The 27,044-nt window shown below is 55.2% G+C and overlaps 4 protein-coding genes across 7 annotated transcripts; 2 read left to right on the top strand and 2 right to left on the bottom strand.

The window, feature by feature from the left end:
- Window positions 1-1,158: 1,158 nt before the first annotated feature.
- Window positions 1,159-4,857, bottom strand: THOC3 (THO complex subunit 3). The gene is made up of 6 exons (XM_054841477.1): window positions 4,591-4,857; window positions 3,967-4,123; window positions 2,927-3,131; window positions 2,426-2,587; window positions 2,239-2,339; window positions 1,159-1,900 (listed from the first exon to the last, which is right to left on the bottom strand). Exons 1-6 carry the CDS (start codon window positions 4,771-4,773, stop codon window positions 1,737-1,739), a joined length of 972 nt encoding a protein of 323 aa, XP_054697452.1. The 5' UTR covers window positions 4,774-4,857; the 3' UTR covers window positions 1,159-1,736.
- Window positions 4,858-4,945: 88 nt separating this feature from the next.
- Window positions 4,946-16,284, top strand: SIMC1 (SUMO interacting motifs containing 1). 2 transcript variants are annotated; one of them, XM_054841474.1, is made up of 11 exons: window positions 4,948-5,076; window positions 6,028-6,137; window positions 6,825-7,568; window positions 7,805-8,025; window positions 8,743-8,812; window positions 9,259-9,404; window positions 9,832-10,011; window positions 10,479-10,607; window positions 11,590-11,746; window positions 11,828-11,912; window positions 12,863-16,284. In XM_054841474.1, exons 3-11 carry the CDS (start codon window positions 6,852-6,854, stop codon window positions 13,081-13,083), a joined length of 1,926 nt encoding a protein of 641 aa, XP_054697449.1. In that variant the 5' UTR covers window positions 4,948-5,076; window positions 6,028-6,137; window positions 6,825-6,851; the 3' UTR covers window positions 13,084-16,284. The 2 variants fall into 2 exon arrangements, with proteins under 2 accessions (XP_054697450.1, XP_054697449.1); XM_054841475.1 differs by lacking the exon at window positions 6,028-6,137 and having other exon boundaries at window positions 4,946-5,076.
- KIAA1191 (KIAA1191 ortholog) lies at window positions 15,151-22,958 on the bottom strand. The gene is made up of 7 exons (XM_054841478.1): window positions 22,785-22,958; window positions 22,497-22,687; window positions 21,045-21,171; window positions 19,268-19,392; window positions 17,869-17,975; window positions 17,416-17,552; window positions 15,151-16,962 (listed from the first exon to the last, which is right to left on the bottom strand). The coding sequence occupies exons 1-7, from the start codon at window positions 22,810-22,812 to the stop codon at window positions 16,754-16,756; spliced, it is 924 nt and encodes a 307-aa protein (XP_054697453.1). The 5' UTR covers window positions 22,813-22,958; the 3' UTR covers window positions 15,151-16,753.
- A 709-nt stretch (window positions 22,959-23,667) lies between these two features.
- Window positions 23,668-26,846, top strand: ARL10 (ADP ribosylation factor like GTPase 10). Of its 3 annotated transcripts, XM_054842114.1 has the most exons (5): window positions 23,867-24,126; window positions 24,513-24,606; window positions 24,738-24,900; window positions 25,095-25,270; window positions 25,717-26,846. In XM_054842114.1, the coding sequence occupies exons 1-5, from the start codon at window positions 23,941-23,943 to the stop codon at window positions 26,004-26,006; spliced, it is 909 nt and encodes a 302-aa protein (XP_054698089.1). In that variant the 5' UTR covers window positions 23,867-23,940; the 3' UTR covers window positions 26,007-26,846. The 3 variants fall into 3 exon arrangements, with proteins under 3 accessions (XP_054698090.1, XP_054698089.1, XP_054698091.1); XM_054842115.1 differs by lacking the exon at window positions 24,513-24,606 and having other exon boundaries at window positions 23,668-24,126; XM_054842116.1 differs by lacking the exons at window positions 24,513-24,606; window positions 25,095-25,270.
- Window positions 26,847-27,044: the final 198 nt, after the last annotated feature.

Here is a 27,044-nt window from a genome sequence, read left to right on the forward strand (position 1 = left end):
CTCCAGCTTCTCCTTGATCATTGCTTCCCTGGGGCCCTGCACCAGCTCCCTCACCCCTCCATCCCCCTTAAGGCTGAGACCTGACAGCTCATCACACTAGGGGAGGCCCCAGGGCTCATGCTGGGCAGCACTCAAAAGTGCCCAAGGGGAAGGGAGAGGCCGCACGTGGCTCCCAAAGCCCTGCTCAGTCCAGCCACCTCCCCACAGCCCTGTGTCCACCCCGCAGGCGCCCTCTCCGGGGTTGGGGACAAGGTAAAAAGCTGTTCCCATCCCACGGACATGGCAGGGGAGCTTCTGCCCCTTCCCCAACAGAATAACTGGGGATACCCCTGGGGTACAAGGGCTGTTTTTGGCGGGTCGCAGCCTTCTGCCCTCTCCCTCCCCCCCCAAGAGCAGGAACATGAGTCTACGGGCAGGCCCTGGGCAATGGGGCATGCCCCCCAGCCAGGCAGGGCCCCCGGCACTGCCAGGGCTTGGCACAACCCTGGAGGCCTCCGTCTGGAGCCAGCCTCAGCTTCAACTGATTTGCCATCATTTACCAGCAAAGAGCTCAGCTGTTACCCAGGCAGCATCAGCAGAGCAGTCACCTGGAAAAGCCTCTGTCAGAAGAAAATATTAGGGTAGGAAATGATAGAGATCTTGCAGGCAAGGTCTCCATTGCAAGCAGGCTGCGCCCGCACCTCCTCTGCAGCGACCATCTCCCCTGCAACCCCGCATGATGGCGCAGGGGAGAAGAAAGCCCCACGGCTCTCCCTGGGGAGCAGGGACGGGGCAGGCACAGCCTGTCACCCCTGGCAGAGACGCAGGGAAAGGCTGTGCCCAGGGCCGGTGGCCATGGCGTGGGACAGGCAGCATCTTCTGCTGCGGCCATGTCCCTGCTCCATCCCTGCGGGGTGCTGCCAGGTGGGAGCAGGGTTACGGGAGTGGGACAGGCTCCTACAGCTGTCCCCATCCCCTGTGCCGTGTCCCTCGTGTCACTTGTCCCCAGCGTGGGGACGCAGCGCCCCCTGGTGGGGTGACAGCGCGGGACAGGCAGTCGGGACAAGGGGGACAGCCCCTGCCTTGGTCAAGGGGAGGGAGGCAGGGGAAGCTCGCAGGAGAGCAGCTCAGCACCCCCCTCACCCCCTCCCACCCCCGCAGCAGCCACAGGCACCTTCGTTATGGAAGAGGATTTATCAAAATTAGAAAAAAACCAACACACATACAAAAAAAAAAAAAAAAAAAGCCCCAGCTGGGGAAACATCGCATTCCCCAACTTGCATGCCCCCACCCTCCCCTCGCTGCCCCAGTGTAGGGAAGGGACACAGGGTGTCTGGGAGGGGACGGGGCAGGCTGTGCTCCCATGGCTGCCCTCGCCACCAGGCCGTGGGGCAGAAGGGGACGGTCACGTGGCTCATCACTGCTGGGGAGCCCGGAGCTCCTCCCTCAGGAGGCTCCTCAGCAGTCACCCCTAGTGACCGACTTTCTTTGGCCACTTGCCTTTGGAACAAGCCCCCCCAGCAGCAGCTCAGAGTTGGCGAAGGGGACTCTGTGAGCATCGCCCCCCGTCCTCCCCAGCACACGAGCTGCTTTTTTTACAAACGCTCCTGAGAGCGGTACACACACAGCTGAGCCAAAGGCCACAGCTCTGCCAAGCAGGCAAGGAGGTGAGCCATCTCCTTACCCCCACTTACACTAACTGAGCACTCTCCCACCCCTGAGAGCAAGGAAGCATTGCCTCCCCCGGTGTGGTTTCATTAGGAGTCATTGGGGAGCCCAAAGAGCTTGACGGTGCCTGCCTCCCGGCTGCTGTCATATTTGCCATCTTTGTCATCACAGGCAAAGGCCAGCAGCGGTCTCTTCGGGTGCCAGGCCACTGTGAAGGTGGGGGACTCGCACTGCACCTCCCAGAGCTTCTCTCCTGCATGGAAAAGGGGTCACGTCAGCCTGGAAAGCCTCCTGGCCTCCACTGCACACTGCTCCGTAGCACACACCAGAGCCAAGCACCTGCTGCTTCTCTCCCGCACAGGGCAGAGGAGGAACAAACACTGCTTCAGCGCCTTTTAATCACCTGGTGACAAGGCACAGACATGACACACATGTCTACCACAGACTAACGAGGCACAGGCTCCCCCTCACGGCGCTCTGCTCTGCACAGCCAAGCTCTTCCGTAGACCGATTTTCCCAACGCCCTTCCAGCTCCACCAGCACTCCTCCATCCTATTCCCTCCTTGCTGTTCCCCAAAAACAAACCGTTACCTGTCTCCACCTCTGCAATGTCAATAAAGTGATCCTCTGATGCTGACGCCAGCATCTTCCCATCGTGGCTGAAGCTCAGCGTTCGCACAGGCCAGTCAAGCCTGCAGCAACAGAGCGAAGCAGAGGGTGAGCCATCTCCCAGTCACCAGAGAGGCAAGGCAAATGACTTTGGGACAGCATTACCTACCGTGAGAAGCACCTCACACACACCAGCTCATCCACATCCCAGAGGCTGACTAACGCATCAGCACTGCCCGTGGCAAAGTACTTCCCCATGGGATCAAACTTGATGCAGATGCAGTTTGAAGGATGGGCGTTGATGGACTGAATGGGTTTCAGCTCTGGGTAGCTGCGGAGAAGAAGGGAGAGGGCAGGAAGCAGTGAGAGGAGTGTAGGGCTCGTCTACAAGCAGGGCAGGTGGGACTGTGAGCAAGTCAAGCTGGTGCAGGGCAACGCTCTTGGAAACCTTGAGTGCTGAGTGAATGAGGCAAAGCACCAGGGTGACTCTCGGGGAGCCCAGCCCAGAACTGGGGCAACCTCAGCTCCAGGCAAGTTCGTTTCCACCAGAGGGCTGGGAATCACTGGGGTGTGGGACTCAGATTCCCCAAAAGCAGCAAAGAAGCTGGCAGAGCGATGCCTGCCGCAGCCAGCCCAGCTACCCTGCCCACCCGCTGCCACAGATAACCACCTGAGGATGTTGATGCAGCCATTCCCATTAGTGAGGAAGAACATGTTGTTATCATTGTTCCAGGAGATCTCGTTCACCTCAAACTTGAACTGTTCCTCAGCTTTGGAGCGATGCGTCTTGGCATCAATGAAAGTGACCACATCATCCTTGTTACCCACGGCAATGGTCTGTCCGTCAGGGCTCCAACAGATGTTGATGTTCTCCCCTGGAGGGACAGAAAGACAGCAGGTCCTGTTTCCACCCAACAATCCACAGCAGCCACAAGTTAAGCAGACAGGCAGCTTTTATTCCTGATCCAAGGCCACAATCTGCTCCACAAACTCCAAACCACTCCCAAATGGGAAAGACTGCCAGGTCTGCAGTCTAACACACAAACGCTGTACAGTAGCTGTCCAAATACATACAGTTATTGAAAATTACACTTAACAGAACCACAGCTTCACACCAGCATGAGTACGTGACTGCTCTTCCCATTTCAGCCAAGATGGGACCACAGCAACCACCAAACAAGGTCAGCTCAAAGATTCTCTTAGCCCAGTGATCTTCGAGGTCCAGCAAAAGCAGAAGTGAATGACAGTAAGAACAAGGCATGTTTCTGTTTGCCATCTTACACCACCACTTCCAGCCCAAACAACTCAAAATTGGAGATCTCCAAGGGCAGAGATGGTATCTGGGTTAACCAGCCCATGAATTTGAATAATTGCTTTCTGAATCCACACAAACTTTTACTTCCACCACGGCTCTCTGTAAACATGCCTCTTCCCAGTGTCCAGCCTTGCAGCCCACAGACTCCAGACACAAGCACACATAACATTTTAACAGCCAGTGTCACATTTCAGTAGTTTCTCCAGTCCTGACACCGGAGTAAATCAGCCCCCACGTTCACTACTGCTCTTTACAGGTGAGTGCAACACAAAGATAAAAGCAGTCAGCAAAGATGCCCTGATCACCAACACCTACAAGAAGGGTCCAAAGCACTGTGCCATTGCAGCAGAAGTTCTGGGGGACCCAACAGCCCTCCCAGGAAGGCAGGGACTCACCTTTGGTATTGACAGTGGCGATGCACTTGGTGGTGCGGACGTCCCAGATGCGGATGGTTTTGTCCCCGGACGCCGTGACGAAGAGGTCAGGATTGCTGGGGTGCCAGCAGAGCTGATCCACGCTGTCCCCATGGCCCCGGTAGTTGTTCTCTTTCACCTGGAGGGAGAGGACAGCCATTCATGGGAGGGACAAGCCCAGCTCTACCCTGCTCCTGTCCTGAATCCCAGCATGCTGCACCCTGTTCCGCTGCCGGTTACCGGATGGGGCAGGAGCCCAGCCCAGCGCTCCACCGCCATTTCAGTCACGCTCCCTGCCCACAGCCGGTCGGGACGGAGCAGCCCTCCCCACCTCCCCTGCCAGGCACCAGCTCCAGTCCCGGCTCCCTGGCACCAGCCCACTCGGTCCTTGGCAACGCTCCGAGTCCCGGTACAGGCCCAAGTCCCCACTTCCAGGCGTCCCGACAACCGGGGCCCACTCCCGGTTCGAGCCACCTGTCTGAGCATCAGGGACCGGGGCGGGGGGAGGTCTCTGGTACCGGCCCCAATCACTACTCGCAGCCCAAGGGCTCTCAGGGTGCCCCGGTACCGGCCCGAGTGGCCACTCCGGGTGTCGGAGGAGCTCACCAGCCGGTCCTTCTCGAGCAGGAAGACGCTAGCGGTCTTGTCGAAGGAGCCGGAGGCGAGGCGGCGGCCGCAGCAGCTCCAGGCCACCGAGTGCACCTTGGCGCCGTGCGCTGGGAACTCGCGGCTCCGCGTGTTGGCGCGGAACAGCTCCTGCATGGCCTGCACGTAGGGCGACAGCGCCATGGCGGCGGCGCCGCGCCGCCACCGGAGCCGCCACCACCGCCCCGCCCCGCCGCCGCCGCCGCTACTGACGCAGCTTCCGCCGCCCACCCCTCAGGCCCGGCCCGGTCCGGCCCACGCGCTGTTGCCGCCGCTGCTGTCGCCGCCGGCCCGTGGGGGGCGGAGCCGCTGCCCGCCGCGAAGATGGCCGACAGCGTCGTCTTCATAAGCGACTCGGACTCTAAGAGCAGTCGCTTGTTGCCAGCCCGGCGTCGCTGCTGTCACCGCCCGCCGTCGCCGCCGCGGCGCGCGCTGCCGCCCCCCGCGGTGAGTCGGCGGCCCCCGGGCGGGACGGGACGGCGGGACCTCCCGCCGGGCGCGGCGCTGCCCTGCCTGCCCCTCACAAAGATGGCGGCGCTTCCGCCGCGGCCGTGAGGCGCGGGCGGGGACGGGAGCCGCGCGGGGACATGAAGCCTCGAGGGCCTCAAAAGGGCGCAGTGTGTGTCTCGTGCCAGGCGGGCCGGAGGCCCCGGCCGCGTGTTCCCCTCGGTCACGTCCCTCACAGGACATCCCTGGCCCCGGCCCCCAAGGACCCCCCCAACCTCTCCCAGGAGGGCTCAGGTCCCCTTGGCCACCTCCTGCCGGCAGAGGCCTGATCCTCAAGCGTGTGTGTCCCCGGAGGGGTCCCAGCCCCCTTGGCCTCGTCCCCCAGGAAGACCCCGACCCCCAGCGCCAGCCGTGGAGTGTCCTGGTCCCCTCAGCTGCACATCGAGGAGGGTTGCAGCCCCTGGGGTACCCAGCTGGGTCCAGCCCCCGGCAGGGGTACAGCCCTGGGCCGTGGTGGGGCGGCCACCGTCCCCCTCACCTGGGCCGCCCCGCAGATAGGGGGATGATGGGCCGGTGTGGCGGTGGTTCGGGGCACGAGGCTGCCAGCGAGGCACAGCCCCGGGCAGGGGGGAACAGTCTGTCCGCCCCCCGCCACACCCACCCGGTGTCATTGTTCCCGGTTCTAATGCAGTTTTGAAACGCCGACAGTTCCGCAGCGTCCGTTGCGGCGGGGCCAGCTGGAGCCAGGGCAGCCTCTGGCCCTCCTCGGCTCCACCGGCTTCCCTGAGCATGTGAGGCCTGCTGGGTTTTGCCATCTCCCCAGGCTACACGCAGACCCTTCTTGGGATAGGCAGCAGGTCTGAGTCAGGGGAAAAAAATGGATTTAAATTGTCTGCAAAACGTGTTCCTGCTTTGAGACGCTGAGGGGGTTTTTTTTCCGAGAGCAAACAGGCTCTGACCCCTCCTGGGCACGTCAAGATCCTGCAAAGTGCCGTGTCCTGCCTGCTGGTGGTGCGGACACAGCTGCCTTGCCTTGCCTGCTCCCGCTGCCCCTCAAACAGGTGCGTCCTTGGAGCTCTGGGTGCTGCATCACCCAGCGAGTCCTAGATGGGAGTCCCCAAAGTCTCGGGGCTGCTGTAACTCTGGCTTGGTGCCATGGATGTGAAGGTAGCTCCGTTCCTCACCGCTCGTGTCCGTGTAGTGGGTGAGGTTGTGCCGTAGGGGGGGTGCTGAGGTTTGGATCCTGTGCTGCTTCTGCCAGCGCTGGGCAGGAGCCCCTGGGGACAGAGGACAGGAGCACTGGCTGCGCTCCTCTTGCCCTCCCTGGGCACCCCAGGGGGTCTGGCATTTCCCCATCCTGGGAGGGAGCTGAGCAGGCAGCCAGGCCCACGGTGGGCCAAGGCGAGAGGTGTTTGGAGCAGAGGACCCAGCCTGTTGCTGTGAGGAGCCCCAGGGGAAGCAGGGGGTTTGTCTCTGCAGGGAAGAAGAGCCCTGGTCCGGGCTTGGGCTCAGCCGTGCTGCCAGGGGAGGCCGACACTAGAGCTCGGGGCTGCTACCCCGCAGGCTGCCCTGTCCCCTCAGCCAGGCAGCAGGGTCTTTGCCCCTGTTTTCTTGGTCTGGTGCCAATGAACCCCTTTTCCCCCTTGGCTGGGGTAACAGTGCCACCATAGCAGAAGTCCCTGGCAGGGGAGGACCAAGGCACCCAGGTGCCACCATTGCTGACAGCACTGGCCCCTCTGTCCCCACAGGACATCATCGATCTGACCGGCGAGGACATGAACACAGACCCAGCACCATGGAGCAGCCTTGCCATCATTGACCTGACGGAGGACACATGCAGCCCTCCCCACACCACCAGCTGGGCTGACCAGAACCCTGGGCAGGCACCTGCTGCCCCAGCAGCACACACGTCCCATCCTCAGCTCTGCTCTACCACAATGCAAGAAACAGAGGCAACAGCAGAGCCGAGCCCTGCAGCACCCTGGCACAGTGCTCCTGTGGAGCCCGGTGCCACCACAGACACGGCAGAAAGCGCAGAGAAATGTAGCTGCTTCTCTCCTGCCTCCAGCTGCCACGGCTCATCCTGCAGCCCGGAGCAGAACTGCAGCACTACCACTTTTAACAGTGACTTGGGCTCCCTGGCCAGCATGCAGCTGGACTCAGACCTGCTGTCCCTGTCCCCCTCCAGCATGGACAGCAGCAGCAGCTGGAGAGCCAGTGGCCCACAGGAAGAGACTCCCCACCTCTGCCAGCAAAGGGAGCTGCCCCCGAGGCTGAGCCCTACCCCAGCCACCCCAACACCCCCAGGGATGGCCCGAGGGCCTTTGCTGGAAGCAGGTGACTCACCACCACACGGAGCAATCCAGCAAGTGACCCCAGCCAGGACCAAGGCTGACAGCAAGACCTGGCTGAACAAACTGCACTATTTCAGGAGGAGCGGAGTCCAGCACCTCTTCCTCCAAGGCATAGCATCCAACAGGGAAACACAGCAGGTAAACAGGGTTCAGAGCAGCTGCTGCCAAGCCCAAATGGAGCCAGCTCAGAGCAGCCCCTGCAGTAGAGGATGGAGCAAGGGCAGCCCCTGCTCCCCTTCTGCTTTTGGGGGAAGCTCTGCCAGGCAGTTGGGATCTCTGGTTATTGCAGTTCCATTGGTGGGCCCTCCATCACAGCTGGGTTCCTCTGTGTCAGGGGGAGCTGGCTTTCACCCATTGCCTTGCCTTGCACACAGCGGAAACCCGAGCTCATCCCCAGTGGGAAGCTGAGCATGGTGCGCACCACCATGGAGGAGAACTTCCTGGAGGGTACCTTGCATTTCCTGAGTGAGTTCGTCTCCCGCCGGCACTGTCCGCCCAAAGAAATCATCTCCTACCTGATCACACAGATCCTGTTGAACCCCCACCAAGGCGAGATCCTGAAGGACACCTACATGCTGCTGATGAAGATCCAAATGTACGTGTTCCCTTTGCCACAGTGCCCTGGGGCTAGCTAGGTGCATAAAAGTTATTTGCCGTGGTCCTCACCCACAGAATAGGGAGCAATTTCCTCTATAAGCCAGGATGATCGTCCTGCCCCTGCTTCCCGTTATCAGCACGGGCACACCCCGGGCTGTCTGAGGGTGGGTCAGGACCATTGCTGGCCCAGATAGCAGCCACTAAACCCCCAAGTGGATGGAGGATGGCGGCGGGGGTGAGAGAGGCAGGGGATGCTGAGACCAGCAGCTCCAATTATACCATGAGTGTGCTTTAATCATTTAATCACAGGGACAGCCTGTGACACCAGGGAGCCCTCTAGGGCTTTGCCTTGCTCCTGAAGAGCAGATCTCATTCTTCACTGCTGTGACATGGCAGAAACGCATTTCCTGGGCTGCAACGGGGACCATGGGCTGGAGGGGGCTGGAGATGTTACCCCGCTGCCCTCAGGGTTCCCGCAGAGAGGCACAATGTTTTGTGAGGCCACGGGCCCAGGAGTGCCAATGCTCTCCATGGTGTACAGCCCCAGTTCAGGTGCTTCCAAAAAATTAACGTGGTCAGGGGAGGGGAAAGGGAGAGGGCAAAGCTGGAGAGAAGGCAGGGCAGGCCCCTGAGCAAGTGGGGCTGGGGAAGGGCCCGGGGCTGCCACGCAGACGGTCGGGCAGTTCAGCACAAATGGACAGTGCTGTTCTTGCAGGCTCCATCCAGCCAACACCGCCACGGTGGGATGGGACTGGACGCTGCTGAAATACATCATGGAGGACCAGGTACTTGGCACTGTGTGTGTCATATCGGGCAGGGATCATCCAGTACACGGTGCCTGAGGGTAAGCGTTGCCCCAGGGCCTCACGGCCATGCTGTGCTGCAGAATGGGCCGGTCCAACGCGCAGTTTCATTGCAGCCGCTGAGGGTAGCAAATGCCAGTTGGGCCTCCCGCTTTTATCCGCGGTGCTCCCTAAGCTGCTGCAAAGCTGTAGGCAGGTTGTCTCATCTGAAGAAAACACAGAAACAGACAAAGTCTCTGTGGGCCACAGCCCTAGTGCAATGGCAGAACAGGTCCAGCCAAACCCCCAGGGCATTGCCTGAGCCAGGCAGCCCCTCCTGGAGCTACTCCTCAGTCATGTACATCAGCCCATTCCCGAGACAGCCAAATTCCCTGGTGCTCCTCGTCCTGCAGCTCCACCAGGCTCATACCATCTCTATCTGCCCTCAGGAGAAGCCCCCTGGCCGGCTCCTCTTCCTGCAGTATGTAGTGCAGACCCTGGAGGATGACTTCCAGCAGAACCTGAGGTTGCGCCTGCTGCAGAAGTCGATTGCCAAGAAAGTGCTTTCGTGTGACATGTGCTTCAACAATGTCAAGTAAGAGACACCTCCTCCCATACTCTCTAACCAGATGCTTAGAGACAGGGGCTCAGGGAACACTTGTTGAGACTCCAGGTCAGACTTTCAGACTTTCCAGGAAACAAGCTTGGGATACAGAGAGAAGTGTAGGGCCCAGGTATAAAGAACAGGAGCAGGTTTACAAAAGCAAACCACCAGAGATGATGCAAGGCATTTCCAGCCACAATCTAACGGGTTTTTCCCAGGAATGAGGTCAGATTTGCATTGCTCAGGACTGACAAGCGTATAAATCTGCTGCTCAACAGAGGACACTCCCTAGCCTGTCCCAAGTGGGTGGGATGTATTCTTCATCATCAGAGTCTTTCCTTGAGCTCCAAGTGCATCTAGAGGTCAGAGTGCAGCAAAGCCAGGCCTGTCCCTGCTAACATTCCTGTTTCTGTCCCAGGGAGGTGGTCGAATGGTTGGTCGCAGCAGTTACAGGAGTCGGATTCTCCCAGCCCCAGGAGCAGCCACAAGAAATTACATCCTCTTCAGCAGAAGCAAGGGCTGAACACAGCTCATCTGCACCACGGCTGGCCAGCACTGACCAGGCAGAGATGGCTCCACCAGCTTTCTTCGCCCAGAAGTAAGTCCCAGAAGTCCTGGCTCCCTGCTGTCAGTATCATGGGGCCCAAGCCAGGGAGGAGCCAGAGTCTCTCCCTGTCAAGTCAGGGAAGCCAGGCTGTACCTGAAGTTCTCCTTTGGGTAGACATACACTTGGTGAGCAAGAGACTTCCTCACCAGCTAGGAAACTGGCTCAGTGAGCATCCTCCTCTTTCATAAGGCTGGAGCTCTTGGCCCACCACCTAGGCTGCCCTGTGCTGTTCCACCAACGCTCAGTATAACTGCTGAGACCTCCTGAGGGCCCATCTGGGGATTAGCTCTGCTTCCACGAGCATCAGATTCAAAAGCCACCAAGAGACACCAAAACTAGCCTGCTATGTTCCCCTACGTCACTGCAAGGCATGAGGCTGAACTAGGTGCCATCCCCACCGCTTTGCTTTGCAAGCCGAGGGGTGGTGTCTCCTCATGTTGACTGTCTCTCTAACCTAGGGTGATGCTCCTGCTCCAGCGGATGTTGTCCATCGCAGTGGAAGTGGACAAATCTCCAAACTGCAGCTCCTGTAAGATCGCAGATGTGATATTCCCATTTATACTGAATATTCCCTTGAGGAGCCAAAGGTGAGACAAATACGTGCAAGGCAGCATCTGCCTCTGTGAGCAATAGCCTTATTCCTTATTTACATCCAAGTCTGGATGCATAAAATACCATAGGGTATAGAAAGACAGGATCATTTATGTGTCTCAGCCAGCAAACACGTGGCTGTTGGACTGACAGATGCCGTGGAGGTAGAACATCGCCAGCTGAATGCATCTCCCCAACTCGTGTGTTGCTGAGAAAAGTTGATTCTCCCACTTGTTAAAGTTCTAAGACCTTAAAACTGTAAAGTGGGTCTGAAAAGCAGCACTCTGCATCAGCATGTTTAAGTACTGGCAAACACATCACCAGTTCCCAGGGACAACTGAGAAGCTCATCAGAAATATGATGCGGTTCTTGCAGCTTTGCCTTGACATGCTTTTGTTTGCTTCTAACAAATGCAGTATCTGAAGGTAAAGCACAAGGGCCTGACTGGCTGTAGCGTTGATGTGAGACCACCAGACCCACAGATATTCCAAACCCATGCTTGTTGGCCCCAGCAGGGAGCCCTTTCGGACCCTTTTAGCAGAACTCTCTCTGAGCACACACCAGGTCTAATCAAGCCAAACTGACTCTAACCAAGCTATCACTCCTCCCAGGACAGGTCTCCTACATCCGGCTGGCCGCTGACCCCACTTCACGCTTGCTTGGCTGTGCTCCCTGCAAGTCAGCAGGAATGGGTAACTTTTGCACAGGCTGCTGGGCAGGGTGAAGTGAAGCAGCTAAGCTTGCTTCACAAACTGTACCGACCTCGAGTTGGCACAGGTCAAACCTAAGGACATAAACATGTCCATGGCCAAGCTGCATAACAAAGGTGTGTCTCACGTCTGGTGGTTTTCCTTCCACTGCACTGCTGGGCAGCCCCTGCACCAGATCAGCACCAGCAGGACATCAGGAACGTGCTAGAGCAGTTGCCCCTGGTCAGGCTGTGCTGTCTCCCCCAGAGTAAACACCTTTGTCTTCCAGGGAAGCTTTCTTAAACACCATGGAGAGCCAGCTCCTGCGCTGCAAACTGCTGGAGCTGTTGTTCCAGCATAGTTGCGATGTGCCCACGACCTTGCCCTTGTCTCTGTCCAAGATCCTGTACTTCCTGAGCCACTCCTCTGTGCTGCTGCAATACCAGGTATCCAGTGCAACCTCTCCTTTGCCTTGTTTTCTCGGGAGAAAACCTCTTCTAATAACCAAATACTCTCTCCTGTCATAGGATGAAACAGCAACATGGCAAAGATGGGATGAGATGCTGCAGTACTTGAGTTTGCTGCTGCTGAGTTACCAAAACGTAATGCTGGGTAAGTAGCCTGTTCTGGCCTTAACAAACACGATCTCATCAAGAGGCTGCAGCAGAACAGCCAAAGTGCCCTTTTTCCTCTCTTCTCATCACTCTTGAACTCACAGCCACTGACTCTTAGAAAGATAATGTGCCTCCATCCACACTAGTAACTATTCCCAGCAGTCAGAGCAAAGAAGTGATGTTGCATGAAGCACAGCACCCAATCTGCTGCCCCAAGATTAGCCCCTAAGAAAGAGCCTACTTCCTAAAGCATCAATCCCAGCACTGAGAAGTACACAAGGGGGTGCTTTGTACCCACTGTTGTCTAAGTTGCACACACAGTGGGTGGAAGAATAGGGTGGTTTAGGAGGAAAAGCAAAAGTCAAAGGGATGGTAAAGTCAGGGCACACTCAGCACTTAGTGGGCAGGGAACACCACGCACAGAAGCCATGGAAGGAGCAGTATTTCTGACCCCAGGAGAGTGGCACAGTTACAGAACACTCCCTAAAACTCCCTAAAGTCATTTTACCAGAAAATTCCTAAAGCCTCTTCCCAACTTCAGCTGCTTTAGCCCAGGGTTAAGGCTCTCATGGAGGAATGCAGAGGAACCCACCATCACACATGCATAGACTCTTATTCTCCCTGAAGCCCTAGACAATCACTGTTGTTAAGCTCTTTGGGGACTCTCCTTTGAAGCTGGACAGCTGTCCAGTCTGCCACTAGCACAGGAGAAAAGGAAGCTACAAGCCCTGCCACCTCCCCGTTTCTTGGGCTCTCTCCACGATCAGACTGAGCTCCAGGAGGGGACAGTACCTTGCGCAGAAGCACCAAGGATAACTGTGAGAGGATCAGCATGGTTCCCAACCGCTCCTCACTGCAGCGTTGCCTGCGGCATGCTGCAATCTATCCCTGAACAGGTCAGACAGCCCACTGTGTGTTGCCTCTCCCCACCAGCTTTTCCTCTTGCAGAGCACTTACGGAGCTCACTCAATGACCGGATGGACTTGATCATTCAGAAAGCCAAGCCCAAGCTCCAGGATGGCGATGACATCAGCTATCTGGAAATTCAACTGAAGATAGAGGACTTCATCAGCCAAATGGAGCAGGTCCTGGGGCAGCCTTTTCCCCTGCAGATCATGGAGAAATTGTGCATGCTTCGGGAGTTGTTCCTCATTGTCACTGCTACTTGATGGAGACAAGCACTGCAGCAGGGGGCACAAAGAGCTTCATGTTTCCTTTGTAAAACCCCCCTCTCACACTGCAGTCTCAAGTGTCATATGGGTTTGTTTATATATTTCTTTGGAAAAACATCTGGTTTACATGGTCTCAGAATTTCCTTTCAAACCTGCCGCCTCTTATAGTTCTACGAGGCACGTTGTAGACTTTTAAAAAATAAATTATTTTCATATTTGCTGGGACTCTTCCATCTTGGTGCCAGCCCTGCCCAAAGGAAGCGCAGAGCTCTGTCAGCTGTACCTTGGGATAGCGTCAGACTAACACAGCCATAAACTCTGACAATAGTTTGCACAGGAAGCAAAATGCCAAAATACCTGTGCGATGTTTAGGAAAATGTGGTATTTAAGAAAAAAAAAAACAGGCATGGGCTGCAGTGAGGGCATTCACAGTGCAGAGATCCCCAAGCCATCCTCGACAGTCCTCAGGAGAGGAACATATCTGTTCCAAATCAAATACATCCAAGGTGATTAGCATGTCAAGAGGGAGGACTGGATAGCAGCATCAGCTGAAAAGGCTGCACCTCTTCCAGAACACACTGAAGTGTCCACAGTGCAGGCAAGCATGAGTGTTAAGATGAAGATAAGTATTCAATTCAAATACACTGCCATCAACTCAAATCACATTGTGGTCAGAGAGCAGCTAAGCATTTCCATAGGTCTCCTCAGACAGTTCAGAGGCAACAGAGGTTGGGAGTGGCAGAAAGACTCCTGTAACTGCCCACCACCCTTTTATCTGCCCCTGTGGTGGGTGATCCTTGGCAGGGTCCTAATGAGAGGACCAGAGTCCTGGAGCATCAAGCAGCACAGTCCTGGCCAGGAATGGAGTAATCCCAATGTCAGTGTTGCAGACGCTGCAGACCTGGTGCTTGCAAGGCCTCATCCAGACACCTGGCTTCAGTCAGACCAGAACTGTTTGGAAGGGTCTGACTGGGGGCTCACAGGTTTGCTCCTTGTTCTTTAGGAAGGCTCTTCCCAACTGCCAGATGTAGAACAAAGCACTCATCTGCATGACATTGCCCCTCTAATCCAGGGACAAGTAAAGTCTGTTTTGGGAGTAGTAGTCCAGAAGCATTCCCAACAGTGCAAACTCCAAGTGCTCTCTGCTCTAGAAAGCAGCTCTTCCTGCATGGTATGCTCATTCAGGTGTATTTTCCAGTTAGGTCCTTTTATATCTGGATTAGACTTCCATCATTAGACTAGAAAAGAAGCTGCATTCCAGCAAGAGGTCCATAGTTACAGATGTTATGGTGTCCCTGCCCATGGCAGGGGGTTGGAACTAGATTATATTTGGAGCTCCTTCCAACCCAGACCATTCTATGATTTTCTGATATGTTGGTCCTATCCCCAAAACGATGCTGGAATAAAATACAGAAAATGGAATATCACACCAAGAGGCCACACTTTAACCCCAGCCTTTCCAAACTATGAGATTAGCCCATGTAACCAAGACCTGCAGCAGCAGCCTGTACCAGAGTACCTGTGTGCTTCAGGCTGTATTTCATCACTTTTAGTTCTGCTAATGCTCTAGGAGCACAGGAAACCCTCAGACATCCCCAGCCCAGGGGAACGTCAGCAGCACTTTGGCAGCTACAAATGCTACAACAGCACTCAAAGCAGAACTTTTCAGAGGAAGGCAAAGCAGGGATGGCAACACCACTGGGAGCTGGGCACCTCCAAACACCAGCCTGGCTCCCACACCTCTGCCCACCTTCACAGTACAGGTACAAACACAGTACACAAGCCACAAAAGCAATCTCAGGGACATGAATAATCACCATTTGAATAGCTCACGAAAACACAAAGATTTCATGTTTAGTTTTGTCTGCACAAGCCCCAAGACAGGACTGGGTCTGGCTTTAAACCTGGTCTCCCTGTCAAAAAGGGAGTTTTACAGATCAACCATTTTACCCCAGTGCAAGTGCTGCCAGAGCCTCATTAGGCAGAACCTTCACCTCATGCTCACTGGACAGCCCCGCATTTCCTCCACAGATGCTTTGCCAGCACTAACACACACCAAGGACCTCCATTCACAGGAATTTTATTTTCTTGTAACAAACAAAAAATCATACACATTAGAGACATGAATACAGACAACAAATAAATTAATGTCAAATGAGAGACTGATTGCCAAGGTGCAAATGAGTGGCAACAGCAAAAACTGCTTGGTTGGGTGGGAGACTTTCAACACAACACATCATTGGCAGTGCTGTTGAAGCTTGAGAGGAAGCAGAGCCACAAAATATACATCTTCAAAGGGGACAGCACCTAGCCAAGCAAGCCAACTCCTGCCTCACCCTCCAGGAGGAATGTTCAGTTTAAGAAGGCAGAAACCCCAGAGCTCAACAGTTACCAGCTCTTAAGTAATCTCTGTATGATGTCCTGGCAACAGAGAAGCTTCCAGTACCAGATGCAAAGCTGCTGCTGCCACCTCGCCACTACAGAAAGCCTGTTGCTGCCTAAGGGAGCTCTGCAACACAATCATGAGATCAAGAGAGGAGACCTGTTTGCCACAGGACAGATGACAATTACAGAGCAACACTGCCTACAATGCTTCAGGGATGAGATGGTAGCCAGGAGTTCCTTCCACTTTTCATGAAAGCAAGTGTTAGCTGTTGCCAGTAACTGGTTCTGCATAGGCCAAAAATTACATATAGCTGTATCATAGTGGGGAGGTATGTTTAATTCTGATCTGCTCTCAGTCCTCCCCCAGCCCTGCAAAATGCATTTAATGCTGACGAAACAAAAAACCCTATTTAAGAAGTGCCCCGGTGTTTAATACACTTCTACATGATTCATACAAGATGCTAGAAAAATAAACCTAATCAAGCAGCACTCAGTGTCAGAACATCTCTAAGTCTGTCTAGAAGGCAGGACAGTGTTGTTTTGCAGAAAGAAGAGGAGGATTACTTGGTTCAAGCCACACCAGCTCTGGTCATTTCCACCTTTTTGGCAGAACATGAAGAGCTGGAAGAGAAGCAATTCTTCCTCATTACTGCCAAGCCCCATTAGATTCTGCTCCCTGCCTTTCTAATAAGAGCATCTTAGAAGTGGAGCAGTGACCATTTTCCTTTAAAAAAATTCTAAGAAAAAGAAATACTAGGTGTTGAACTGTAAGGTCACACTGGAGAGTAAGGGAGTGCCACATTTAAAACCGACCCACCACATTCCCAGAGCAACTCTCTGCTGGCAGTTAATGGTCCAGTTTTTAGTCCTTGCTTGTTTTCATCATTTTCTGCTGGTCTGTATACTGAGAGTACTTCAGCACTGAGCAGGACAATACAATCAGACTACAGGTAGACAAGTCAGCCTGCCTGCACATCACCTGCAGTCCTGTCCCACAAAACATGGTTCAAGGTTTTACTGTGGCATAATGTGCCAGGAAGCACATCTAGCACAGCCTAGCAGACCCAACTGGTGCAATAGAGCAGACAGGATGGTTTACATCGGTTTAGTACTAGTGCAGGAGTTTTTCCAAGACTGGCTTTAGGAGGATAGTCACATCTGTTTCCTTTTCTGAGATGAAGAGCTGGAAGTGAGACTTTCCTATTTTACTGCAGCACGATGGGACAGGGAAGCAGAGCCTAAGACAGCCTGTAGCCCACTAACGACATCAGAAGCATTCTTCCTAGAACCCAGTGGGAGTGAGCACGTTCAGATCTCGAGGTTTGATACTATGGGAACGTGGAGACTGTTTCCTCCCTTCTGTGACTGGAATGTCCATTTTGGGTGGCTTGAAGGTGACTGGATCCTCTGGCATCCTAGTAGCCTGAGCACGCATCAGCTCCATTGGGGATGGCTTCTGGGCACCCTTATAGGATTGGATGGTAAATCCTCCTGATGAAAAAAAATCACAGCAAGTAAGAGCTAGGAAAACAAGCCAAGTCCTTTTTCCACTGCTGCCAGGAGTAAGCAGTGTCACTGCTGCCCAACACTGCAGAAAGCCTATGCAAGACCCAGCAGCTTCATGTCATCTAAAGCCTATTCCACAGCAGTGGCTGACAGTTCCAGTTCTGGTTCCACCGGACAGCAGAGAAAGAGTAAAAAGCTGTCACCTTCACACCCTGTCCTTCCACTGCAGCTAAGTGCAACTTCTTTCTACTTTCAGACCCTTGGCATAAGTTTTACCTGACTGTTATATTTAGACACAGAAATGATACGAATAGCACACATTCACAAGATGGTCCAAGTAACAACACAAGCAGAATAAGGCTCCAGAAATGGCTAGAGAGTTTGTTGTGTGGCAGTTTTCCCGTGCTCTTGCAGGGCAGGAGATTTTAGAGGACATACCTGGATCATTGGTGGATTTCTGGATGGCTTTGGGTCCAAACAAGCTCCATCTTTCAGATAGCAATTTGTCCCCACCAGCTTCCATGGCAAAGTCTTGGCCAGTGATAGAAGTAGAGGATCCCTGACTAAACCAACCCCTAGGGAAAAATCATTGAGATGTACAAAACATGAGAACAAATACTTGAAGTGGCCCCACTGTGCCAGGAACTTTACATGTTATCAGGGGCAATTTAAATGATCTTAGCAGGTTTGTTACCAGTCAGGATGAAGATATGTATGCTCAAGTTCCACAAGCTTTCAATATATTCAGACCTATCCAACACAAATCCACAGCAGGCTCTGAATTTCACCACTTAGACAGTCCCTCACTGGATAAGAAGGTTATTTGTAGCAGCTCCAACCTCAGCAGCCTGTTGGAAACCAAAGGAGGCAGTGGTCTGCCAGGAAGAGTACCTGGTTTTATGCTTGGGAGAGGAGTGGGGAGTGCTGCTTGGAGTGGACTGAGCAGAAGAAGTCTGTCTGTCATCTTTTGTCATCTCTCCACTCTGCATTTTTAGCTTCTATTAGGAGAAACAAGAGAAACACAGAAGCAACAGAGCTTAAATACAAGACGTAAGGAACAAACACCCAGTTTTATTGTCAAAACTAGGCAATTGTTTATATCACAGATGATAAAGGATTTAAATGTCACTTCACCTAAAGCTAAACCCAGTATTACAATACTTGCATACACCCCTTAAGCTTCTTTCCACATCAGATTAAGCATTTCGGAAGTCTGCTATGCTCAATACACATCCTTCAGGCTAGAGGAAGTAAAGTAACACCTACAGCTCCCTCTGCAATTCAGAGTCACTGCCCAACAGTAACACACTGCTTCAATACCAGCATTCACAGATGTAGCAGAACCAGCTTATACATCAGTGCAGCTACCTGGTGACAAGTCTAGATGCCACAGCAACCATTTGTCAGCAGCACTTCAGAGCAACAAAGCTTTCAGTCCCACAAGATGTCCGCTGAAGGTGAGACCAGACCTTGTACAGAAGGTACAAGGTGTAGGAGTACTAGACCCCAAGAAGTAATCCACAAACAGCAGGATGGGAACACTGCTCTACAACACCGAGAGGAACTGCATTTGAAGAGTATGTCTGGTCACAAAATAAACAGGAACTGGGTGTATGTGAACCAGGTTATTGCAAGTCAGACAGTACAAACTGAACTTTGAAGAAGTCACTTGAAGGGCAGTTACAGTTCAAACACCAACTACACAGGCACCTTCTCAGAACATTTCCTGTGGCTATCCAAGCCACACTAATGCAATTCACCAACACTGTTATTGAAACTTTGACCTTGTGGGAGTACACTTGGAGAGTTCACTAATAAACTCCAACTGCGAGATTACTATGGGCAACTGAGCTCATCAGAAACATGTTGATTCAAGACCTTTGTCTTTATTTCCAGTAAGAGGCAAGCCCCATTTAATTTGTTAACTTCCACATCAGAAAAGCACAGTTTACAAGTTCTGTTGGGACAAACAGCTACAACAGTCAACTGCAGGGCACCAAAGGTACAGCAAGAAAATAGATTCTGTGTAGGGATGTCCCCACTTTGAAAGACAAGTGTGATAGTCTGACATGACTGTGGAATGACAGATTTCAGAAAAAAGTTTGTTTCAAAACTATAAATGCTAACTTTAAAACATAAGTGGGTAACCTTTTTTTACACAATGAGCTACAAGCCTTCAGAGGGAGCAGTTTAAAGAGTCCTAGCAACATGCTCCAAAAGTTATGTCACCAGATAGGTGTTAAGCTAGTACACAACCTACACGGAGAAAGCCAATGCGAAACAGCCTTACGTGCACGGCCTCAGCCACTCGGTGATACTTGGTCTCCTCAGTAGTGAGGCCTTTGTGGGGAGTGTAGCCAGCATCTCTCAGCCCTGCCTGCTGCTCAAAGCGCTGAATGCTCTCCTGAGTCTGCTCTGAAATGGACAAGAGCACAAATTCACACAGAAATGCCACCACAAGCAGTTCTAGCAAAGGCAACTTAAGCAACCAAATGTAGAACCCTTTTTTCATCATTCAAACCTACATGTTGTGATGAGTTGACAGAGGCAGCAAGATGAAGCTAATGAGATATTCTGACTTGAAAACTATCCTGAGTCACAGAGTTAAGTCAGATGAGCAGTGATTTGCCCCAAATCACCAGATGAATTACAAATGCAACACCTGTAATTAAACCTATGTCACCCAAGAAGCTGCATCACTCCTAATTACAGCTTCCTAAATCTAGGAGACCCCAATAAGCTGGACATTTTAAGTGACCCTCTAGATTCAAGGGAGGTGTTTTAGCCAACAAAAAATGAAGTCTACTGAAAGACTGCCCACACTAGCTAATCTGACAATGACAGCCTTGCAGAACAGGTGGTAAAGACACTCAGTGATTCTAGGTTAGGTAAAATAAGCTATTTCAGCCAAACACAGAGCCAGCATCTAATACACTGATATCAACTTCAGTTCCGAAAAATATAAGCACTTTTCCCCACACACACATTACCAGCATAAGATGTTCACTCCCTAATGGAACTAAGAAAAAAGCCAAAAGGAATTAGAGCACAAAGAAAGATTACCGGAAAAGCCCAATGTCTTCTTTAAAGCAGATAACACTTCTCATGTTAAAGTTATTTGCAGGGATGGTGCACTGTGAGAAATCTAGAGGACTTTTGTCTGCTTTTTTCCAACTTGTGACTGAATGTTCTTCCTGGGAGGTCTAAGTTGGGGCTCCTGATTTCTTACTGCACAAGAACATTTTTAGGCCATCATGGTTTTAACTAGATTACAATTTTATCATTAGACTAGAGGAGCTGCTTTCCAGAAGAAAGTCCATATTCCTGGATGTTATTTTCTGATGTGTCAGTTATTTTTGAGCCAAGATTGAAATAAGCACAAATGTACAGCTATTCCAAAATAGCTGGTCTGAAAATCGAGAGGTCTTTGGAAGCACTGCTTGGAGGAAAAGATGAAGCTCAGATCCCAGCTGCTAAGAGGCAGCAGGGACAGATTAACACATGAATAACTCTTCTTGTTGCAAATGGGCACATCTCCTCTGCAAACATAACTGACCCAATTTGATTTTAAGGCATCATGATTTATGAGGTGGTGGTTTTTCTGAAGTGTTAGTGTTAGCAAGACAGCTGCTTCTGCTATTAACTAACATAAATGCCAGCAAGTGCTCCATTAGCACAGTATGTCAGCTCGCCACACCAGGCCAGTTAATTTTAGAGCTTTACCTGTCATTCAGAAATAGCAAGTTAATAAGCAGAGTAGCAGCAGCAGTCGCCTCTGCACTCCAGCAACAAGTTGGCATGGACTGCAGTGTCCTGTCAGCAGATACATACGCTGCACCCCTCCCTCATCACCCGGAAACAGAGGCAGTAACTGTGGCCCATTCCCTAGTTCCTCACTTCCTTCCAGAAGCATCCTCCAAAAAACCTCATACAGCTCAAGAGTAGAGTCAGTCTGCACCCACAAGCTGTCGAGGAACACTGGTAGTTACCTTGAGGCACTACCAAGTCAGAGCACACTTGCATGCCCACACCCCATTAGCCACCACATTAGAGGTGAGAGTTCTTACTTGTAATGAGAGAGTTCATGATGATATGAGTGGCCTTGGCCTTCACCACAGGTACCTTGTTCACACTTTCAGTGGATGATGATGGAGTTATGACAGGTGCATTCATGCTAGCATCCCCTTCCTCAATCTGTGGGGAAGAAGCAGGGTAACAGTTTAAGATGAGAAAGATTCTCAGCACCTTGCCAGGACACATCTCTGACTACTTAGATGAGACAAGGCCAAGCTGCTCCAGCAGCTAGCCTTCATCCCATGGAAGAAACCTGTACACTGTTCTCACTACAGGAATGTTTAGAGCTTGAACCTTACAATTCTTAGCAATGGACAAGCAACTTGCATCCAACACTTGAAAATTTACTGGGCTCAGAGCCAACAAGTTGTTACTCCAAGTACAAAAAGGCCAACAGCAAAGAAACCAGAACATATCTACTTCCACTCTAGTAACTGCAAATTGGACCCCAAGGTCAACTGGACAAGAGCACTCTTCCACAGCTCAAACACAAACTATTTACAGAATGGCAGATCAGAGGCCAGTGTTTAGATCTTGTTTTCCCCTTTATTCTGTTTCTCATTCAGTGTATCTAGTGGTCATAGCTCTACCACTGATCACAAGACCCTAGCAACAAAGAATCAGACAATGAATGCTAGAAAACAAGAAAGCCTGTGAAACACAGACTTCCTCCTCCTAACACAGGAGTTACCAATCCCTGCCTGGACAGTTTGCTTTGTGCCAAACCACAACTTTAGATTTTCTTCCATGAGAAAGATCTTAAAAACAAAATGAGGTGAAAAGTAAAGGTTAAGCTCAAACAGATACAGAGTTATTTACTTCCATTCAACAACATTTAACATCACTTCAAACTTAGAAAACAGGCTCTAAATTTAAAAGAGCTGGTCCTGCACTCAAAAATCCCAATGGCCATTTCACAGAACTGTTTGGGTTGGAAAGGACCTTCAAAGATCATCTAGTCCAGCCCCCCTGCTGCAGACAGGGACATCTTCCACTAGATCAGGTTACTCAAAGCCTTGTCCCACCTGACTTTGGGACACTTCCAAAGATGGGGCATCCACAGCTTCTCTGGACAACCTGTTCCAGTGTCTCACCCCTTCACCATAAAGAATTTACATCCAATCGAAATCTACCCTTTTGCTCTGGTTGAATTACACTTAGTTACAGCTTTTTTTTACCCATAAACATCTCCATAACTGATGGGACTCCCAGAACACACCTATGCCAACCAAACTTCAGTGTTCCCACAACAGGGCCAGGCGGCAAAGCCAGTGTCTGGCCCCAGGCACCTCCCGCTCCCGGGGACAGCAGGTCTCTGCTGCAGAGGGCAGGAGGGGGCAGCTCGCCCGGTGCGGTGCCTCGGCCAGGCCGGAGGGCTGCCAGGGCCAGGCTGCAGCGGCAACACCAGAGGCAAACCAGGGCCTGGGCCACCGGCCGGCCCGTACCTTCGAGAGCTCCTGGTACTTGCGCTCGGGGATGACCGGCTGCTTCCAGAGGACGTTGGCGCACAGGTCAGCGGGCGGCGGCGTCATGGGCGCCGTGTCCTCCAGGGCGTCGTCGTAGCTGAAGGCCCGCCGCGGCACACCGACGGGCAGCGACATCTTGCCCGGGCGGGCCCCGCCGCCCTGCTCCAGCGCTGCGAACAGAGAGGGCAGCGCTCAGCGCCGCCGCCCGCCCGCCCCGCCGCGGCCTATCCGGGACGGTGGGGAGCGCGGAGCTGAGGGGGGCCTTACCGGGAGCGTCCGGCTGCCGCGAGCTCATGGCGGCGGTGCCGCGGCTCAGGCTAGCGAGGCTCGGCAGAGAGCGGCGGGCCGGGGGCCAGTGGGCCGGGCGGCGCCATGGCGGAGCCCGCAGGGGACCCACTGCCGCCGCCGCTGCCGCCGGAGGGGAGCTGGGAGGGACAGCGCCCCCGCGGGAGCGCTCTTATAGGCGCGCAGATCTCGCGAGAGCTGGCGGCGACGCGCGGGGCACGCTGGGAGATGTAGTTCGGGTCTCGTGGGGCGGGGCCGAGCGGAGGGGCGTGGTTATGTTGAGGAGGCGGGGCCGCGCGGAGGGGGCGGGGCCGAACGGTTCCCCGGGCAGGGCGGGGCCCCACGGCGGGCGGGGTCTGGGGCGGCGGGGTTTGGGACACGGGTGGGCACCGCTGCCCGCCACAACCGGCCCTGCCACACCTCGCTGGTGTGGGGCGTTCCTGCCAGGGCAGTGCTGCCGGCCCTGCCCGTCCGGGCACGCCTTCTCCTGCCTGCTCCCGTCCCCTGCCCGACCACGCACCAGCTCTGCCAGCAAAACGGGTCCGCCCGCGGGAGGGGTGACCAGCCCACCCATGGTCTCCGCAGCGGGGCTGGGAGTCTCTTGCTCCCTGAGGGCCGTAGGGGCCGGACATGGTGGCTCCAGGGAAGGCCCTGCAGCCACCTCCGTGGGACCTGGCCCAGGACAGGGATGAGTTGCGCCACAGGGGAGAATTGAGGACGAGTCCCGTGGGCAGCGGATGTAACGCCTGGGCCTGTGGGTGCTGGCTGTGCTGGGTGCCAGACTGCCAGGCGGGTGTGGGGCCTGGAGGTGGCTCACGTGTCAGTGCACTGGCTGGGGAGGCTCTGCAGCCTCCCTCCCTCCCCCTCCCCATCATCCCTTCTCCTCACCATCCCTCCCTCCATCTTCCCCACTATCCCTCCATCCATCCATGTATCCATCCATCCATCCATCCATCCATCCATCCATCCATCCATCCATCCATCCATCTCTCCCCTCCCTCCCCCCCCGCGGTGGGAGCGGCCCCTTTAAGCGCGGCAGTGACGTCAGGGGCGGGCACAGCTGGCGCTGGCGTGCCGCCCGCGCGCACAGCTGGCGGGGGGGCACAGCTGCACTGCGGCCGCGCGCTGCCGGTGCCACATGGCTCCGGCCGGCGCCCTCCGGGACCTGACGCTGGCCCTGGGGGCCGCCGTGGCCGCCCTCGGCTCCCTCCTGTTCATCGCCTGGAAGATCTACTTCCGCGGCACCGGCACCGGCACCGACTGGGGCGGCTGGTGGGAGCGGGAGCTGCGGGAGCTGCGGGACCGAGATCCCCCCGGCGACGCGGTAAGGGGGAGACCGCCCCTCGCCGGGACCCCCGGCCCATCGCGGGAAGGGCACAGGGTCGGGATCTCCCCGGGCTCCTCTATGCCAGGATCCCCTGTACCGGGAGCCTCTTACCGGGATCTCCCCAAGCCCAACGGGGCGGGGACGGGGCTGGGGATCGGGATCCCTCCGGGCTCCTTACATCCCTGAGACCCTCAAGCTGGGGAAGGGGCGGGGGGAGGGGGTCGCCCCCGCGGTCAGCAGGCTGGGGAAGGCTCTGGATCGGCAGCAGGATCCCTCTGAGCACGTGGGGCTGGGGAAGGGGGCGCAGAGCCAGGATCCCCCTGGGATCTCGCACCAGGATCCCCTGGCACAGGTCAGACTGGATTCCCCAGGATATTCCCCAGGATGACGGCCCTTGGGGACCCTCCTGCAGCCCATCCTGCTGGGGAAGGGGTCCCCGGTCTGAACCACCCCTGGAGCCCACCAGGCTGGAGATAGGTGCGCAGGGGCTGGGGGGGGCTGGCAGGACCCCTTGCTCCAGGCTGGTCCCTCAACCAGCTGCCTGAGCATGGGGCTGTGGGTCCTGGGACCGACCCCCACGCACCCCACACCCTCCTGTGCCCCCGCAGCTGGACTGGCGGCAGGTGCTGGTGCTGGGGCTGGATGGGGCAGGGAAGAGCAGCGTCCTGCACTACATCTGCAGCCAGACGGCCAGGGAGCGCATCGCACCCACCCGCGGCTTCAACTCTGCCCAGCTCTATGTCGAGGGGCTGGAGATGGACCTGCTGGAGGGTAAGGCTAGCCTGGCCCCGCCACGTCCCCTCGGGTTGAACCTGCATGGCCTGGAGGGTCCCCCCACATGCCAGCACTGGGCTGGGGGTGCAGAGCATCCCAGATGCGGGAGGTCTGGTACCCCGGGGTGCTAAGGGGAGGCAGCAGCCCCGCTCGCCCCCATGCTGGTGCCTGATCATGCCCGTCTCCCGCAGTGGGCGGCAGCCAGAACCTGCGAGCGTACTGGCCCCACTACCTGAGCCAGGCACATGTGCTGGTGTTCGTGGTGGACTCGGTGGACAGGTCGCGTCTGCTGATGGCGCGCCAGGAGCTGCACGCGCTGCTGGCCGCAGAGCCCCATCTGCCCCTGGTCGTGCTGGCCAACAAGCAGGTGGGTGTCCGTCTGTCTGTCTGTCCCTGCAGCTGCCCCTAGGGCTGTGTCCAGTGAAATTCCCTCCACAGGGCCCCAAGGGGAAATCTTGATATCAAAAATCCACCAGCTCTTGCAAAATCTGATTTCTGCCTGTCTCCTCCAGTCTTCATGAGGAGGCACAGCTGCTACCAGTGCCCCTGCTAATGAGTTTCAGGAGAGCACCCAGGCAGCAGCATGCAAAATCTCCAAGGGGAAATACAGTCCCAGGCAGGTGGCCAAGCTTGTGCCTGGTGCTGCTTCCCATTAGCTTGCATCAAAGCGACTCCAATGCAAGAGCAAGGCAGCCCTGCCTGCGCACGATCCCTGCCAGGATTGCACAGGCAGGACCGGGCTCCTGCCAGCCTGCAGCACTGCTCCTGGTGCTGCTCCCCTCCTGAGCAGTTGCCTCTCTTTCTTTCTCACAGGACAAGAGCGATGCCCTGAGTGCAGCAGAGCTGCGGGAGGAGCTGGCCCTGCACACGCTCTGCGAGCAGCGGGAGCTCTTCCTCCTGCCCACCAGCGCGACCTGGGCCAGCTTGAGCACCGCCACCAGCGTCCTCCGTGTGAAGAGCCTGCTGGTCACCCTGCTCTCCCAGCCCTGAGCCCGCACAGGGGGCAGAAAGGATCCCACCCCCAGCACGGCCCCTCTCTGGGAAGCACGGAACAAGGACGGAAGTGGCTGGGTGGGAGCCCTGGAGCTCAGACTCGCTGGTAGCAGGCTGCTGGCCCTGGGGCATTTGCTGCACCCCATGAGGTTTCAGGTTGAGCTCGGCACGGCTGCCCTCTGGGAACACGAGCAGCGGGCTCTGCTCTCTGCCACATGGAGAGGGCAGCTGCCTCCCCCAGTTCAGGGACGAAACCTCCCTTGGGATGGAGGCACAAGCGCAGCGTTTACCTTCTGGTGAGTGGGAATGTGCAGCACAGGGCAGGGCCCCGCATCTTCACGGCAGTCCTGCAGGATATTAAATGAATGGGGCTGAACAAGTGAGGAGGCCCTCTTGCCCACGGGCATGGACAGGTCATCCCAGGAGATGGGCTCTCCTTCCCAAAAACATGAAGAGTTACTGCTGGCACAGCCCAGCACTGCAGTCCTGCCAGTACGGCACACACCGATGGGAATAACCAGCTCAGGCTGTCCCTCACTGGGGCTAAGCACAGCCCTCGATTCCCCCAACCCTATTTAAAACCCTGTTTAGGAGAGATGAAGACAGGTACGGGGCAGCCCTGCACAGCCCCTTCACCCTGAACAGGCCTAAGGATGGGCTGTTTGGTAGGAGCTGTGCTCAGCAGGCGTTTGCCCCCCCCTGCCTGGTCTCCCTCCCTTTCAGCTGCCCCAGGGAGAAAGGGAAGGAGCTGGGCTCAGGGCCCACTGGAAGTCCTGCCTGCAGGCAGAAGGGCCGCTGGGTCAGGCCATGGGCACTGGGTCCTGGAAAACTTATTGGGGAAGCTGGGGAGCACATCAGGGAAAAGGAGTATGTGCCGGCCGGTCTCTGCTGCGAAACCTTTCGTACAGTCGCACCTTCCCTTGTCAATAAAGGCGGCTGATCACTCTGCACTACCCTCTGGCTCCTTGGGAGGGAAGGAAGGGGCCCCTAGCCCGATCTCCAAAGCTGCAGGCAGGAAGGTCACTCGCAGGGGAAGGAAGCAGCACGCAGCCCCGCTGCAGCCTCTGCTTACAGGGAAATCGGCAAAAACCCTAGTGCTGCCCACACCCTGCAGGCCCCCAGCCCCGCTGCTGCAGAGGGTGACATGC

Source organism: Grus americana, chromosome 14 (genome assembly GCF_028858705.1).
Source record: "Grus americana isolate bGruAme1 chromosome 14, bGruAme1.mat, whole genome shotgun sequence".
Lineage (NCBI taxonomy): Eukaryota > Metazoa > Chordata > Aves > Gruiformes > Gruidae > Grus > Grus americana.

What these genes read in the sequence shown, in the direction of transcription:
- THOC3 (XM_054841477.1), bottom strand. Translation starts at nt 4,773, where the DNA reads ATGGCGCTGTCGCCCTACGTGCAGGCCATGCAGGAGCTGTTCCGCGCC. An exon ending in TGTGTGAGGTGCTTCTCACG is followed by an intron (nt 2,340 to 2,425) that starts GTAGGTAATGCT and finishes CTGTTGCTGCAG; the next exon opens with GCTTGACTGGCCTGTGCGAA. An exon ending in CATTGCAGAGGTGGAGACAG is followed by an intron (nt 1,901 to 2,238) that starts GTAACGGTTTGT and finishes TTTTCCATGCAG; the next exon opens with GAGAGAAGCTCTGGGAGGTG.
- SIMC1 (XM_054841475.1), top strand. Translation starts at nt 4,954, where the DNA reads ATGGCCGACAGCGTCGTCTTCATAAGCGACTCGGACTCTAAGAGCAGT. An exon ending in AATACATCATGGAGGACCAG is followed by an intron (nt 8,813 to 9,258) that starts GTACTTGGCACT and finishes ATCTGCCCTCAG; the next exon opens with GAGAAGCCCCCTGGCCGGCT. An exon ending in TTACCAAAACGTAATGCTGG is followed by an intron (nt 11,913 to 12,862) that starts GTAAGTAGCCTG and finishes TTCCTCTTGCAG; the next exon opens with AGCACTTACGGAGCTCACTC.
- KIAA1191 (XM_054841478.1), bottom strand. Translation starts at nt 22,812, where the DNA reads ATGAGCTCGCGGCAGCCGGACGCTCCCG. An exon ending in CATGAACTCTCTCATTACAA is followed by an intron (nt 19,393 to 21,044) that starts GTAAGAACTCTC and finishes TGTCCATTTCAG; the next exon opens with AGCAGACTCAGGAGAGCATT. An exon ending in GAGTGGCTGAGGCCGTGCAC is followed by an intron (nt 17,976 to 19,267) that starts GTAAGGCTGTTT and finishes TTCTCCTAATAG; the next exon opens with AAGCTAAAAATGCAGAGTGG.
- ARL10 (XM_054842114.1), top strand. Translation starts at nt 23,941, where the DNA reads ATGGCTCCGGCCGGCGCCCTCCGGGACCTGACGCTGGCCCTGGGGGCC. An exon ending in GCCCACCAGGCTGGAGATAG is followed by an intron (nt 24,607 to 24,737) that starts GTGCGCAGGGGC and finishes GTGCCCCCGCAG; the next exon opens with CTGGACTGGCGGCAGGTGCT. An exon ending in TCGTGCTGGCCAACAAGCAG is followed by an intron (nt 25,271 to 25,716) that starts GTGGGTGTCCGT and finishes TCTTTCTCACAG; the next exon opens with GACAAGAGCGATGCCCTGAG.